Consider the following 14,720-nt stretch of genomic DNA (forward strand, 5'->3'; position numbering starts at 1 on the left):
GAAGAGGGGGGACCCCGTGCGGGATCTCTTTATCCCTGCCCCAGTGAGCGGGGCCAAAGGCAGCCTCGTCCCCATCCTTCCCAGAGCAGAGCAAGAAGGATGGGAAAGTAGTGTGGAGAGTCTTCTCTGGTTGGTGGAATCATCTTTGCCTCAGGTGAAACTCCTACAATAGAGGTTTTCTAGGATCGTGGCACTTGTGATGTCACTGGGGAACACTAGGTGGTGTAGACGTGAGGGGCCCCAGGAGAGAGCAGTGTTACATTCTGTGAGACGTTAACGGATAGTCCATGAAAACCAACCAAACAAAAACCTGTTGTCAAATATTTTTAGGGAAGTGGGTTAAACAAAGTTCAACAGACTTTACCTCTGTGGGAATTCTGGCAGCCGTCACCGTGCTAATATGCACTGTGACTCTTTGAGAAAGGGACAGAATGTGTTGTATCCTAAAACTGGTTTGAACAGAGTCTTTTTGCATGTCCTATCTTGAGATTAACAGGACACAGAATACATTTCGTGTCCAATCCGCGAGTCAAAGGGCAGATGCCCGGATGCCTTTGGCTGTCCCCTTATTGGTCTTTCCCTGTGAGGTCCCCTGCCCATTGTACCCTGATCCTTGACCTGCTCGGCTCCCCATCCCAGTCACTGTTTTGTGCTTCCCTCATCCCTCATTCCCCTCAGCCAGACAGATATCCAGATCTCTGGTCCACAGCTTCAGATGTGAGAGGGAAGAGGCCCAGAGGAAGGCCAAGGGGAGGAACCCAGGCCAAGAAGCACATGTTGGTGATGGCCATGGGAGAGAGGAGACCAGTGGAGCCCAGGGCCCCGGGACTGGGCCATCCTGCTGTGGATCACACTATGGAGTTTTGGTTGAATTTATTTTACAAGCAGCCATCATTCGTGGAGTGGGAGGAGAGGGGAGGGAAGACATGGGAAGAAAAGAGTGAGAAGGGACATTTATAAGTGTGAGGCAAAGGCAGAGCCAGAGGGCTGGAAGGCCCTGCCCACTGACAGGCCCCCGCCAGCTGACATGGCTCCCTCTGCCCTGAGCAGCAGTTCTCCATCCATGGAGGGTGGTGGGTTCCCAAAGTGGGTTCCCTCTGGCTCTACAAAATGGCTGCCCTCCAACCTGGGGCCCCCCGGCTGCTGACAGGAGATGAGGGTCACTGAGGGGAAGCCATAGGTCTCCAGCCCGGGAGGCCGCCCAGCCTCAGAAGCTTCCAGAATGAGATCCACATCAGAGAAGGCCACCAGGGCCTGGGTAGAATCGCAGGAGCTCTTCTCCAGCTCGCTGGCAGCAGCATAGGCTAGGGGACCTGGGGTCCCTGGGCAGGGCCAGAGACGCCGCAGGTCATCCCGGAAGTGGGGGTTGAAGAGCAGGTAGAGCAGCGGGTTGAGGCAGGCAGGCAGGGGTAGTACCACCAGTAGGACAGACTTGACGGCCTCTGGGGTGACAGGGAAGAGCCCCAGCATGGAGGCGAAGCTGAGGAAGGCCACAGGGCAGTAGAGGAGCCCATCGGCAAAGATGAGCCAGGCCACGTGCCGCACCATGGCGCAGTCCCACACGGCCTCGAAGCCGCCCCGCGGCAGGTGGCAGTAGAGTCTGATGTAGGCAGCGGCCACGGCCAGGAAGCACAAGGAGTTCATCATCACCAGGGCCACGGCAAAGCCCAGCGCGGCCGGCCGGCCCTCGGGCGCAGCGTAGGGCAGGCAGAGCGGGGACGCCCCGTACTCTCCCACCGAGGCGAGGGGCAGGGCTGCGGCTAGCCCGGCCAGCAGCAGGCAGCCCAGGGCCCCCGCTCGGACGCTGCTCAGGGAGGGGGCCTTCCCGTAGGCCCGGACGCAGGAGACGGAGACGCTACACTGCACGGCGGCCAGGGTGAGCAGCAGCACGGAAGCCTCGGACCCCAGGACGGCCAGGAAGCCTGTGGCCTGGCAGCCCAGCCCCATCTCCCAGCGGGCTCCATACTGGGCGAACTGGCCAAAGGTCAGGGCGTCGACGGACGCTAAGAGGCCACAGGATATGCCGGTTAGGGCATTAGCACCTGCGATGGCACCGATGACGAACTTGACCGGGGGCAGGGGGCCAGGCCCGCCTGCGAAGACGCTCAGCAGCACCAGCCCGTTACAGAGCACAGAGAGCAGCACGATGGCCCACACAGCCAGCCGGATGCCCCAGCTCTCGAAGAGGTGCTCGCAGGGCTTGAAGGGGCCTGCGGGAGAGGGGATGAGACATTACCCCTGGGTCCGAGGCTGCTGGGCCTAGGTGCTGGGAATGAGGCTGGGGAGGCTGACACAGCCTCTGTCCCCAACAACTCCCGGGCTGACAGGGGCTGACTTGGTCTCTGAGGACTGTCAGGTGGGGTGGGGGGTAGGGGGCAGTGGGGACATATATGCAGCTCTTCTTCCAAGGAGCTGCAAATGCAGGGAACACTCACCCAATACTGCAGAAATAGAAACACGTAATAAATTTGTACACAAAGTTCACAGCGCAAACCCAGGCATTGAGGAAATGTTCAGCAAAGCAGTCTTTCCAAAGCATTTCGGAGCAAGGAAGCGGTGAGACGGCATACAGGAGTGTGCCATAAAACGGGGGCATCTGAACTGGGATACGGCTGAGCTGGAGACACAGAGGTATGGGGGGCTGCCCGGAGAGTGACCAGTCCGCATCCCAAGGCTCTGCTTTTCCCAGTCAGTGCCCAGGGATCTGATAAGGACCTCACCGTGGATGAGGTGTTGTACCTGGCTGGCTCTCCCTTGCTCTGTGGCGGGGAGAGAGACCACAGTCGGTACTCACAGAGCCAATCGGTATTCGGAAAGAAAAGCATAATAAATAAATGAAAACACAGATGACTCTGGGTTTTTCCAACCTGGTTTTGCGCAAATGGTTGTGATGGTGGTGTTTTCCAACTCTTCCCTCAGGTTCTGTCCTTAAATCACCCTGTAACTTTGGACATGTTATGTCTTCATTTCTTTTGGCTTCAGACTCCTCTTCTGCAATGTATTTCTAGTAGCTTGGGAATTTGAGAGGCTTTTGTGGGAACTATTTTTTAAACATATTTTTTTCCGACTACCATATAATAGATGGTCATTGCAGAAAGTTTGGAAAATAAAACATGGAAAAATTAAAACTGCTTATCATTCCACCTCTCCAAAAGAACTCATCGTTTTGGTATGTCTCCTCCCATTTTTTAAAAGATACATACAAACATATATGTTTTTAAATTAAACTGGGATTTTCCGCACATAGGCTTTAATTCCCTTTCTTAAGTTAGAATTTTATTATGCACACTTTCCCAAATCTTTATCTTCGTCCAAAACGTGTTTTCCACGTCCATGTAGTAAATACTTGCCCATATGGATGTACCATAATTTATCTGACCATTTGTACGATCTATCTTTAAAGCTAGTTCAAGCTGGACTTTGCCTTTTGGAGCCTCCTCTTTTACCTCATCACTGCTGATTATTGGTTTTCAGAGGCGAAATTTCTGTGGCAGTGTGAAGCCTGTGGATTTCCAAGTCAGGAAGAAAACACCACCTGTTCCCTCCAGACTGCGTTGGTGTTCTTGCTCCGGGCTGACACTAGAGGGCGTGCTATAGCCACTGAGTGCTGCGAGCAGGTGCTGGCAGTCCTTGAGCACTGTTACAGCTCAGAAAGAGCAAGAGAGGCGGCCAAGGGATACGAACCAAAGACAGATATAATACGGGAAAATGGAGGGGAGACGAAATAGAGAAGCACACTGTTCACTGCTTTCTGTTCTTTCCCAACAGTTCCTGTCCTGGCTTAAGCAATGTGCTACTGCCTTCTGGGGGTGGCCTGCTGGGACTTTATACCCAGGGGAAGGGGCTTCTTCCCTCACTGCATCAAAGGGAAATAGAGTTCTCTTTTTTTCTTTTCAGCGAGATTCAGGTGAGACTCCATAGGACATTTTCTCAGCTGTAAGGGCTGGACAGTCCTATACGAGTTATTCAGGAGTACTGTGGAGTTTTTCCACACTGGAGAGTTTTAAGAAAGAGAGCAGAGAGGGATGGAGAAGGCAACCTTTCGGAGGCCCATCTGACTCTAGGATTCTGCGACTCTTAGACTGAGGGGGCGCTCAGAAGCAGCGCCACACACCACCCAGAACACTGGGGTCAAGACATTCTTCACTGCTTCTCTCTTCAATGAGAGACACTTTCTTTCCAATGTTTAACTTCTCATTAGCTGATCTTTGCTTTGACTTCCCTCTCCCCGCTGTCGCCCCTCCCCTACTGTTGTTCCAAACGGCCACCCGAGGGAAGAACTCCAGCTCTGTCCCCAAGAATCACCAGAAGAGGTTGTCTTCTCCTCAGAATGTTGACTTTTAGGCAGAGAAGGCGCCTGAAGTATGGTTATAAACATGCCAGGCTGAATGGGCATCTCATCTAAATACTTGGGTACTCCTTCCCCAGTCCTGCCCCCAACCCCGTACCAAGGCACCCGTCTCACCTGGAATGGGGCTGCACTGGACACTGGGGTGTGGCTTTGTGTCCTCCATCTCCAGCTGGAGCTCGTCCAGATCCAGGTCATCTGAGAGGTGAGACCAGAAGGTGGCTTGGGGGCCAGGTCTTAGTGACAATCAAGCCCCATCTTTCTCCAAATCCCCACCTCTTTAAGCTGCCATTCCCAGCTCATTCTGCTCGGCACAGGTCATCCCAGCAGCCCTGCACATCTGTTCTACTCTTGGGTGAAAAGAGTCTGTCCTTATTATCCACATGTGGATTATTTGCATTGTCTGTTCTTCACGGCAAATTTTCATCTGAGACTTGCTTGTCCTGTAACTGAGCATGCGCGTCCCCTCCAGGCAGCCTAGTTACTGTGCTAGGTTAGCACGTGTTAGAGTTACAGTGTTAGAGTTAGGGTGGAGGCTGCCTTAAAAATGGGAGCTGGTAATCAAACAGTTCTCCACACTGGCTGATCCCCCACTGTAATTACCTGTCCAGTTGTGAACACCATGCGCAAGAAAGAAAATCTTTTTGCTTTTATTTTTTTTATATCTTTGGAGAAAAAGAGAGATAGAGAGAACACCCAAGTTCAGGGTTGAGGGGCAGAGGGAGAGGAAGAGACAGAGAGAATCTTTTTTTTTTTAAAGATTTTATTTATTTATTTGACAGAGAGACAGAGAGTGCAGAAGTAGGCAGAACAGCAGACAGAGGAAGAGGGGGAAGCAGGCTCTCCACTGAGCAGGGAGCCCCATGCAGGGCTCGATCCCAGGACCTTGGGATCATGACCTGAGCTGAAGGCAGATGCTTAACCAACTGAGCCACCCAGGCTCCCTGAGAAAGAGAATCTTAAGCAGGATCTATGCCCAGCACAGAGCCCGAAGCGGGGCTTGATCCCATGACACTGAGATCACTACTGAGCCAAAATCAAGAGTCAGACACCCAGGTGCCCCAGGAAGGACATCTTCTTAAGACAGAGTAGTGATCTGGACTGTATTTAGAGGAGGTGAACCAGGGAGAGTGAGCAAGTAGAAGCCACACACTTGAGAAATGGTCAAAGCCACTGGGAGATTAACTCAGGCAAGGGAAGACTAAGTGGGAAGACCATGGCTGTCCTCCAGGAGCTGAAGTCCCATCAGCCATAATGGAACTGTGCTCCTACATGCTGTGTTGGTGCAGAGGGTAGAATCAGGAAGGGTCATAGAAGGAGGCGATTTAACAATTCAAATGGAGAAGGTTTCCTTCTCATTAATGCAAATAAGCTCCCACAGAGCTGACAGAGAGGTGGGCCTGAGGTCCCAGGGGCCGCATGCCATGCCTGCCATCTGCTGGGCTTAGGGCAAGGGCAGAGCAACTTGGGGATGAGGAAGACACGGTCCTGGTCTCAGAGAGCTCATGGAGACAGAAGAGGATCAGGCAGTCACGGCGGTGTGAACCGTGTCAACTAACAGATTTGTGTGCCAGTGAGGCTAAGAGTCTCTGAGCTCCTGCACCACGTCCGTGCAGCGAGTCGTGGTCTTCATGGTCTCATTAACCTTTCCGGCAGCCGCACGAGACAGGTGTCCTTCTGACCTCATTTGACAGATGGGAACACTGAGGCTCATGGAAGCGAAGCCACTTGCCCCAGGTCTCCCAGTCAGTGCGCGGCAGGCGGAAGTCCGACCCCGGTCTGTCTCACTACAGAGCCCAGGTATTTAACTGTTTTGCTTTCCTGATTTGGGGGGGGGGGCGGGCAGCCTGGAAGGAATGCAGGGGCAGCTTTACAGATGCACGAGGTGGGCATCATTTGTCCCCAGAGGTGCTGGAGCAGAAAGTCCCAGATAAGAGAAAGGGCACTTCTAAGCTGGGTGAGAGGCAGGCCGAGATCATCTTTACCAATCCTTCCCATTCTAAGTCTAGACCCCGCGGTTCCTTAGTCAGAGAAAATAGGATTGCAAAGATAAATCCATTGTTAAAAAAACTCTGTAACTTGTTTGAATCAAGTAGGAGTTTTTTTCTCCTCTTAGTCACTGTGGCAAGGTTTCTTAAACCAGAGCCTACGAACTCCAGGGGTGTCAGGGATACCTTGGGAGTCCAGAAATTCTACAAGAATTTTGAAATGATCATCTTAAACATCTTATCATTTATAAAGACAAAACGCTTGTTTGCAGCAATAATTCATCACCGAAAGACTATTTTTTAAGAATAAGACTTTAGTTTCTCTAGTGAGACTAGGCAAGGTGTCTGAGGCCCCGAGTGGTAGGAGAGCCCTGCTTCTCTTCTGAAGGACGCCTATACAGCACGGGGCTTCAATGACAGCACCCCGTGGGCTCGTCCTCCACCACACACTAACAAGGGGGTGTCTCTGTGTCATGCTTGTCCGCATCTTGGACTCATGTGGTTTGTTCCTTCCTCCCCACTTAAAGGGTAAACACCTTCCATTGGACATTTTCCCAGGAGGCAGGAAGGCTCTGCGGAGCTGCCCTTGGCCCAGACACCAACAGGGCGGGCAGGAGGCCGAGGTGTGCCCACGGAGTGCTGGCATTTCCTCTCCTCTCTACCTTTCATTCCCTGCCCACCCCGGCTCTCCAGAATGGAGCTCAGCAATTCTTTGAAATCAGAATGCATGAATGAAACGCACGGGCTGAGGCCCGCGGACTCCGTCTGAGGCTGGGAAAGTCACAGCCAAGGTGTTAAGTAACCACTCTTCAAACGAGGAGGAAATCAAATCTGGCTGCAGCCGAAGCTCCTGGCTTTCTTCCTCAAGGCTTATTAGCTCCCACAGGAAGTGGGGGGCCCTGCCCCAGCTCCCGTTACCAGCGGCAGGCAGCCCATGATTCTGACGCCCCGTGGCTCTCCAAGACCTAAGCCTGGTGGAAAGTTTCACCTTGAGGAAGGAAAGTTTCCATTCCTCCTTCCAGCCCCCTGAGGGAGTGTACAGCAGACAGACATCTGGGAATGTCCCCTGGGGACAGCTGTCTGCCGGCCCAGAGCCAGCCTGGCCGCTGGGCTCTTCAAGGGGTCCTGACACCCTCCCTGGGGAGGGGTCTGGGAGAGAGACCCCAAAGACCCCTTAACTGCTTGTGGAATACTGGACTCCACAAGCTGTGTTCCGAACCACACAACACGCCGTCCCTCCTCACACACACGGGGAGGCCCCCGGCCCCGTTCCCAGTAGTAAGAGTGGCAGGTAGTACCAGGGGTCATGCTTTGCTCACTATGGTCTGTGAGATATGTAGTATCGTTCTCACTGTACAGATCAAAAAAACCCAAAAAACAAGGCTCAGTAAGGTTAAAGAACTTGTCTTGGGCAACACAACTGGTCAACGGTGTCACTGGATTTAGAACCCAGGTCTGTCTACACCTCCGTGAGATGCTTTTCTTACATGTTTTCGTTCTGACTTTTCTGTTTCCCTTCTCCATGGACACACTGTGGAGAGGGGGTTAGAGACTGAAAACGAAATTCCAATATCAGGGGCCCTTTTTTGCTTCCTCCTGATTCTACCTGTGTTGTGTCACATGGGGTGACGGTGAGGGGGACAGAAGCCTTCCCCGCTCTCCTCTATCTAAGACACCAGTTGGCAGATGGTCGCTCGGAGCCCCCTCAGCTGCCTACTTCCACCCTTCCTTCTTTTACAACTGTTCTAGAAAGAGATCCATGTGGCCCTTCTCAGCAAGGTCCTCTTGCAGCCAGTGGCCTCTGAGGGGCAGGAGGACTTGGAGAGTGATAATCCCCACACTGTTCCACTTGGCTCTAGGACATATAGTGAGGGGACTTTTTTTTTTTTTAAACAGAGGTTTAATTTAATTGACTTAATTCAATCCTGCTTGGCTCAGGTTGATTTAGAAAGTGGGTGTCCTCTCTGAGAATGAAATCACAGGGCCCATGTAGCCAGGAGGCAGCCATGGAGAAGGAACATGCGAACCACGAGGGCAAGAGTGCTCCAGAAGATGCAGCTCGGGAAGCACCTTGGGGACCAAGAAGGGTGTGGCAAATATGGAAACATCGTCTTCTCCCCAAGCACCTTTGGGCTACGTTCTTAGAGAGACAAGGCGCAAACAGAGATCACCTCCCAGGTCACCCTTGGGGTTTGCCTCCGCAGCCCCTGCCAGACCCCTCTCAGGGTTCCCCGGGCCTCCTCCCTAACTTCTTCTCCACGACCACCTGCCTGCCCTGCCCAGGAGCCCCATCACTCACAGTGGTTCTCAGCTTGTCCGGCAAGAAGGCCCGGGGGTCTCTTTGGAGCCTCCTCCTCCTCAAGGTGAAAGTCCTCAGCCTCCCACTGTCCAGAGGCCTTGAAGAAGCTGGCACAGACGCCATAGGCACAGCACTGGTAGGCATAGGGCACCTCCAGGATCCTGGGGGCCAAGGGGACACAGGGGTAAAATGAGCTGCCCGAGGAATGGTTAGGCGGCCCACCCAGGGACCCAGCACTCAGCACCAGCCTTTCAACCCCAAAGCGCCCTGATGACAGCGCAGGTAGCCCCCTGAGCTTTCTCTGTACGGAGCCTACAGCCTGGCGCCTGCCTCCAAAGGGCTCTGAGCATCTGCCAATCTTTTCCTCACTCATCTTGAGAATGAGATGGGAAGATAAACTTTCTGTCCTTTATGGGGTCCCCTCAGTAGGCTCAGGGCTGGGACCAACTCACCCAAGATCACACAGCACTCCAGTGCTCTGCTCCCCTCCCAGCCAGCAACTCCTTTTTTTAGATCTCAGGAGACATGGAGTCTCGTAGTGACTCTTGCTTCACCCTTGCCCTGTCCCCCAGCTCCACCCCTGGGCACAGCAGAGCTGAATCTGGTGCCCTCTGAGGGCGAGGGCTGATGCCGCCAGGCAGCTCGTTAGCTGGCAGTAGAGGCAGCCTGGGCCACACAGGCTCTGCTGCCGCTGCAGGCAGAAGGCCTGGATGTCATTAGCACCAGGGACCGGCCGGGCGGCTTGTTTTCCACTCCTCGGTGCCCTGGGCTCGGCCCTCACCGCAGGGGCCCAGATGCTGCTCAAGTGAGGACAGGCAGTCTGCGTGCCCTGAAGGGGACAAGGAGCAAGGAGGTCCCGGGGCCTGCACCTCATCTTCCTCCTGTCCTCACAGGAGGTCTCAGCAGCCCTGGGGCTGCTGCTTGGGACAGAAAGAAATGTTGTGAATGAGATGAGGAAGGGGAGGCATGAGCCCTTCCCACTGAGCGGTGACCAACCCTTACGCCTCTGGGCCATCGGGTTTTTCTCGAGGTGAAGCCCCATGGCTTTCCTCTCTCTGTCCCTCCTTGGCCTCCCCGGCTACTCCGGGGCAAAACTATCTGGCAGTGGGGGAAAGCCAGGCCCTCACCTCAGTTTCGGGAAACTGTCCTTGGAGAAGGCCTGGGAGAGAGCCAGGTTCCCTTTTAGCTTCAGATGCATCAGGCCCCCAAGTCCAGACAGGGGCAGTGTGGCCAGCTGGTTGTCCGTCAGGTCCCTAGGACAGTGCATGGTCAGGGTTATTGGCAGTCAGTGGGGATGCTGAGGGGGCAGGGCTGTGCTGAGGGTGTGACCGGGGTGCCTGGGATGGAAGCAAGAGGAGAGGAGCAGAGGACGAAGATCAGCAAAGAGAGACAAAGGCCCGAAATGCTGGGGCAGGAGGATGGTCAGGGATTGCTAGAGGCACCACCCCTAACTCACTCATTCATTCATTCACTCACTCACTCATTCATTCATTCATCAAATACTGGGAGCCAACTATATACTAGGGGTTGCTCTAAGGTAATGTCAAGCCATCCCAACTCATAGGTCACAGAGTTCCTTAACTACAGCTCCTATGCCCAGTTCCCAGTCCCATCCGAGGGTCCCTGTCCACCCCCCAGGGCATCTGCCTGTAGGTGCCTGCCCCTATTCCCCCACTTTTCTGATGACACGAGAGGCCAGAGTCAGCGATTGGACAGAGCTGGCCTCTGGCTACAAGCAGGGGTTTGGTCATCTGTTCTGTTTTGGGGGCTGGCTTTGTAGCCAGAGATGAGGACATGCACGGTCTTCTACTGGAGACACATTGCAGGGAACCAGCACTCCAAACCAAACACCAGCACCACTAGACTGTACGTCGTGGAAACAGCCTGGACTGGAAGGTAGGAAACCTGGCGCTGTCACCGATTCCCTGCATAACCAAGGGGAGTCACAAATTTGCCTGAGTTTCAATGTCCTCATCTTTCAAGGGGATAAAAATATCCACCCTACCTATCTGGCAGGAGCAGAGCAAACAGGAGAGGGAAGACTGAGGTGTGAATTTTGCAAGACTCCAGCCCAGAGCCTAGAGAGTGGCAGACAGGAGGGGCACTGTGAACCGCCTGGAAGGCTTGCATTCTGGCCTCGCTTTGAGCGGGCTTCTCCCCAGGCCTGGAGGCCTCTCCTGTGAAGTGAGGGATTGGGCTAGATGATCTCCAAGGCCAGGACTGGAGCTAGCCCATGGAGTCTGGGTCTTAATCAGAAAAGGGTCCTATCAGGATGGACACATCTTTGGGACATGCAAGTAGCCAGTCAGTTCCCTCTTGGGTGGGAGCCCTTGTGCAGTACACAACCTGCACCACAGTGTGTGGCAGTCCCACCAGAGGTCCCTTCCAGCTCTGACCTAGTGACCATGCAGCCAGCACTATATGTTCCCTGTTTGCAGCCTGTGTAATTTAGGGAACCTGTGAGCCTTTGCCTCCCTGAAGAATGGCAGCCCTCTAGTGTTACTGCACATGTGGGGGACTGCTGAGCTGAGACCCTGCTCCCACACCTGCTGCCACAGTCCCAGCAGTGGGACTTCACTGTTGTGAAGGAGTTTCCGGCTCTAACCTCCTCTCTGTTGGCACATGTAGAGGCTGGGGGAGGGCCTGAGACCAGGGGTGGGTGTGGGGGCACAGGGCACTGAGGCCACAAAAATGTTGCCAAACGTTAGCAGATGAGGTTCCAGAGCTTGCGGGAGACAGGCACTCTGTTTATCAGGAACCACAGCCTGTCAAACGAACTGTCAGAATGAGTGATGAGGCTGGGATGTGTGGTCAGACATTCGTGCACGTCCCCACTCTGGGGTGGGTCCTCCCACCTCCGCCCACCCCCCACCCCCCGCCGGCCCAGGGTCCCCATTGGTCTCCATCCAGTGGGAGGAGGATGCAGAACGCACTTACAGCTTGACTAGGGAGCGTAGGGTCACGAAGGCCTCAGGGTGGATGGACCGGATGGAGTTCCAGCTCAGGTCCCTGTGCGTAGAGAGGGGATTACAGGTAAGACCCAGGACATGTGCAGGGCTCGCTGTTCCCATCCTGAGTTCTCCTTCTCACACTCCCCATCTGAGCTGTCCCCAGGAGCAGAACCCTCAGCCTTTCGGGGAAGGTACCTGTTGCCTGGCTTCCAGCCTGGCTGGGGCCACAGAAAAGGGGATTCGGCAGATTGGCTTCAGAGTCTCATCAGCCCCTGGGCACCAGCTGGAGAAGCGGCTTCAGAAGCCATCTGGAAGGGGAGGCACCTCTCCTGGTGTGTGTGTGTGTGTGTGTGTGCGCGCGCATGCGCTGGGGGCAGGGATACAGAGCAGGGAAGATGTGTGCCTGCCACTGCCACGTAGCTGTGGGTATGGAGTGTGCCTAAGAAACGGGCACAGTGGGCCCCCGTAGGGTCCAGCCTAGGATGCTGCAGGATACTCACAGGGCTCGCAGGGAGCTCAGCTGGCTGAAGGTGTCTGCTCCGATCTCCCAGATGCGGTTGTGCTGGAGGCCTCTAGGGCAGCAAGAGAGACTAGATGAGCCAATAGGCTCAAACCCTGGCTCCGTTCCACGCCCCCCTTGCACTATGAGGAAGAAAGGAGAGCCCCCCACTTCTCCTGGCATGGGAAGAAAGGGCCCGCGGAAGTCACAAGAATTAAAGGGAGCACAAGGGGATCCGGTTGCCTTGGGTAAGTGGGTCAGGAGACAAAGCCACAAAACCATCCCTGTGGCCCAGAAGGGAGTCAGTTTCCAGGGTTCCCACCGGGGCTGGCTCCCAGCCCAGCCAACCTCGCTCCTGTGTTCTCCAGACCTTGGTCCAGCAGCAGAGCACTGCCCCGCCCTTGGATGACCCAGTGACTGGCCCACGCTGGGGGGCGGAGCTCAGTGGACTGCTTGTCTGAATGGGGGACAGAGCGTGTTCCTCTGTAATGCTGAAGACCCTCTTTCCTTTGGCATCTAGACAAACAGGACAGACCCTCACACCCCTATCGTGCCTGGGCCCCAAAAGACATTGCCCTACCTAGGGTCAAGGGACAGACATGGAGGCTCAGGAGACCCACCAAGCTTGAAAAAAAACCCCAAAAACAAACAAAACAAACAAAAAAAAGAAGCTGAGTGAAAAGAGTTTAGAGCATTTTTAGGTGATTTTTTTCCTTGTCAAATTTGAATCCTGGATTTCTTCTCCTGTGTGTGAGTGTGTCCCACCTCCTAGTGCTGATGTGACCCTGGCCCTCCACTGGCCCTAATCACTACTGCCTTTCATTGTTGTGGCTGACCCCCAATGAGCCACCTTGAGACTGTCGGGGTGCGTCCATCGTTGGTGGTCCCTGGAGGCCTTGTCTAGGCCTCTGCTGAGCTCCCAGCCCTAACCCTTGGACTAAACCAGCTCAGAGAAGGGAGAAATGTCCGAGTGTGCTCGCTCGCTGACCCCCCTCCCCTCAGACTTGTCCCGAGTCTGACTTGCACGCCTTCACCTCGCTCCCACGCCCCCAACTCACATTTCCTCTAGCTTCTGACACCTGTGCAGGCTGGGCAGCTCCTCGATCTGATTATGAGACAATTCCCTGGGGGAAGAGAGAGATTGAGAGAGAGAGAGAGAGAGAGCAAGGCCAGGTGAGGGTGAGGCTGGGGGCCAGGAGAAGCAGCTCCGCCAGGATGTGCCTTCCCGTCAAGCAGCCGAGGGCTGGGAGGACCCTGCAGGGATGTGGCTGTTGACACGCCTCCCAGCAAGGGGGCTTCCCTTCCTCCTGCTGAGTCCCAAGGCCTAGGGGACCCTGGGAGGGTCCTGGGGGAAGCGAGACAGGAAGTGTGAGGGGCACAGAGATGAGAAAAGGAGCAGAAGGTGCAGGGGCTCTGCGGCAGCCAGCAGGGACCGTATCAGGCCTTACTGGGCAAGCCGGTCACGGCCAACCCAAGTCAACATCCCTGTAGTCCCCACGCAGAGTCCCGGGGTGGGGGTGGGGGTAAGCCGGGGCCTCTGGAGATCATCTGGCCCAACCTCTTCATTAACAGATGAGGACACTGAGGCACAGGGAAGGGACAGAACCTGCCAAGGACACGCTGCCAGTCAGTGGCAAGGCTGGAAGCTGAACCCACATCTCCAGACACCCAGGCTAGCAGAGCGGCGGGCACAGTGTCTCCTGGGTCAGCTTCCCCATCCCGAGCTTGGGTCCGTGTTGAGGAGCCTCACATTCCGAACGGATTCAGGAGGGAGAACAAAACTCCCCTTGATTTCACAGGCCACTTAAATGCCTCCATGCTTCCAGAAGACCTTAATATTCTTACTAGATAAGCAATGCCACTGGCTGAGCAGTTTTACGTGCTAGCACTCTGTGCTGTGTGCTGGACAGACACTTTTTTCAACCCTCACACATTTATCCACATTTTGCTGATGAGGCATTGAAGCCCTGAGACGTTAGAGAGCGAGTCCAAACTCATACAGCTACTAAGTGGCAAAGCTGGGCCTCAAACCCTGGTCAGACTCCAAAGGCCATTGTCCCTTTGCCCTGAGCAAGAGAGGACAGCCCAGTCCCTCCCGAGCAGGTACTCCGCAGACTGTCCCATTCTCCAGCAAGAGAAGTAACCCAGTGGGACAGAAGCAGGAGGGGCCTCTGCCAGCCCATGGGAGCAAGGGCACAATGCCAAGACTGGGGAATACTTGTGAGCCACTCACAGCACTCGGAGCCTGGACAGCTGTTGGCACATCCCCGGTGGGAGCAGCCGGATGCCTGCACGGGTCAGGGTCCTGCAGAGAGAGCAGAGACAGAGCTGGCACCAGGCCCTGCCATCCCTGGCTGCCGCCTCCAGCTCTGGGCCTGATGCTGACATGGGGGCACAGAGCTGACAGAAGAGAAGTGGCAGAAGGCACAGGGCAGGGGTGGGGCTATAGGGAGAGAAAGGAGCAAGTCTGGCATCTGAGCACAGAGCTCCCCTGGGACTGGAGGCGGGTGGGGGTGGGCAACAGAGAGAGACACAGCCCAGGGGCTCTCTGCTTGGCAGACAGTTCCTGCCTGCCCGGCCCACACCCCACCCACCCATCGGGTCCCCACCCATTGTCTCAGAGAGGTCTCCTGCA

At 55.0% G+C, this 14,720-nt stretch overlaps 1 protein-coding gene across 2 annotated transcripts in view; it reads right to left on the reverse strand.

The window, feature by feature from the left end:
* Window positions 1-954: 954 nt before the first annotated feature.
* The window catches only part of LGR6 (leucine rich repeat containing G protein-coupled receptor 6), a gene marked incomplete at both ends in the record, with an annotated part of 116,406 nt that continues 102,640 nt past the window's right edge, over window positions 955-14,720 (reverse strand). For both annotated transcript variants that reach the window (XM_080823981.1, XM_080823982.1), the window contains 8 exons: window positions 955-2,210; window positions 4,466-4,546; window positions 8,636-8,796; window positions 9,763-9,888; window positions 11,573-11,644; window positions 12,087-12,158; window positions 13,144-13,209; window positions 14,319-14,390. In XM_080823981.1, the coding sequence (XP_080680107.1) occupies window positions 955-2,210; window positions 4,466-4,546; window positions 8,636-8,796; window positions 9,763-9,888; window positions 11,573-11,644; window positions 12,087-12,158; window positions 13,144-13,209; window positions 14,319-14,390 (1,906 nt within the window). The remainder of the gene's footprint in view (window positions 2,211-4,465; window positions 4,547-8,635; window positions 8,797-9,762; window positions 9,889-11,572; window positions 11,645-12,086; window positions 12,159-13,143; window positions 13,210-14,318; window positions 14,391-14,720) is intronic.

Source organism: Martes martes (genome assembly GCF_963455335.1).
Source record: "Martes martes genome assembly, chromosome: 15".
Classification (NCBI taxonomy): domain Eukaryota; kingdom Metazoa; phylum Chordata; class Mammalia; order Carnivora; family Mustelidae; genus Martes; species Martes martes.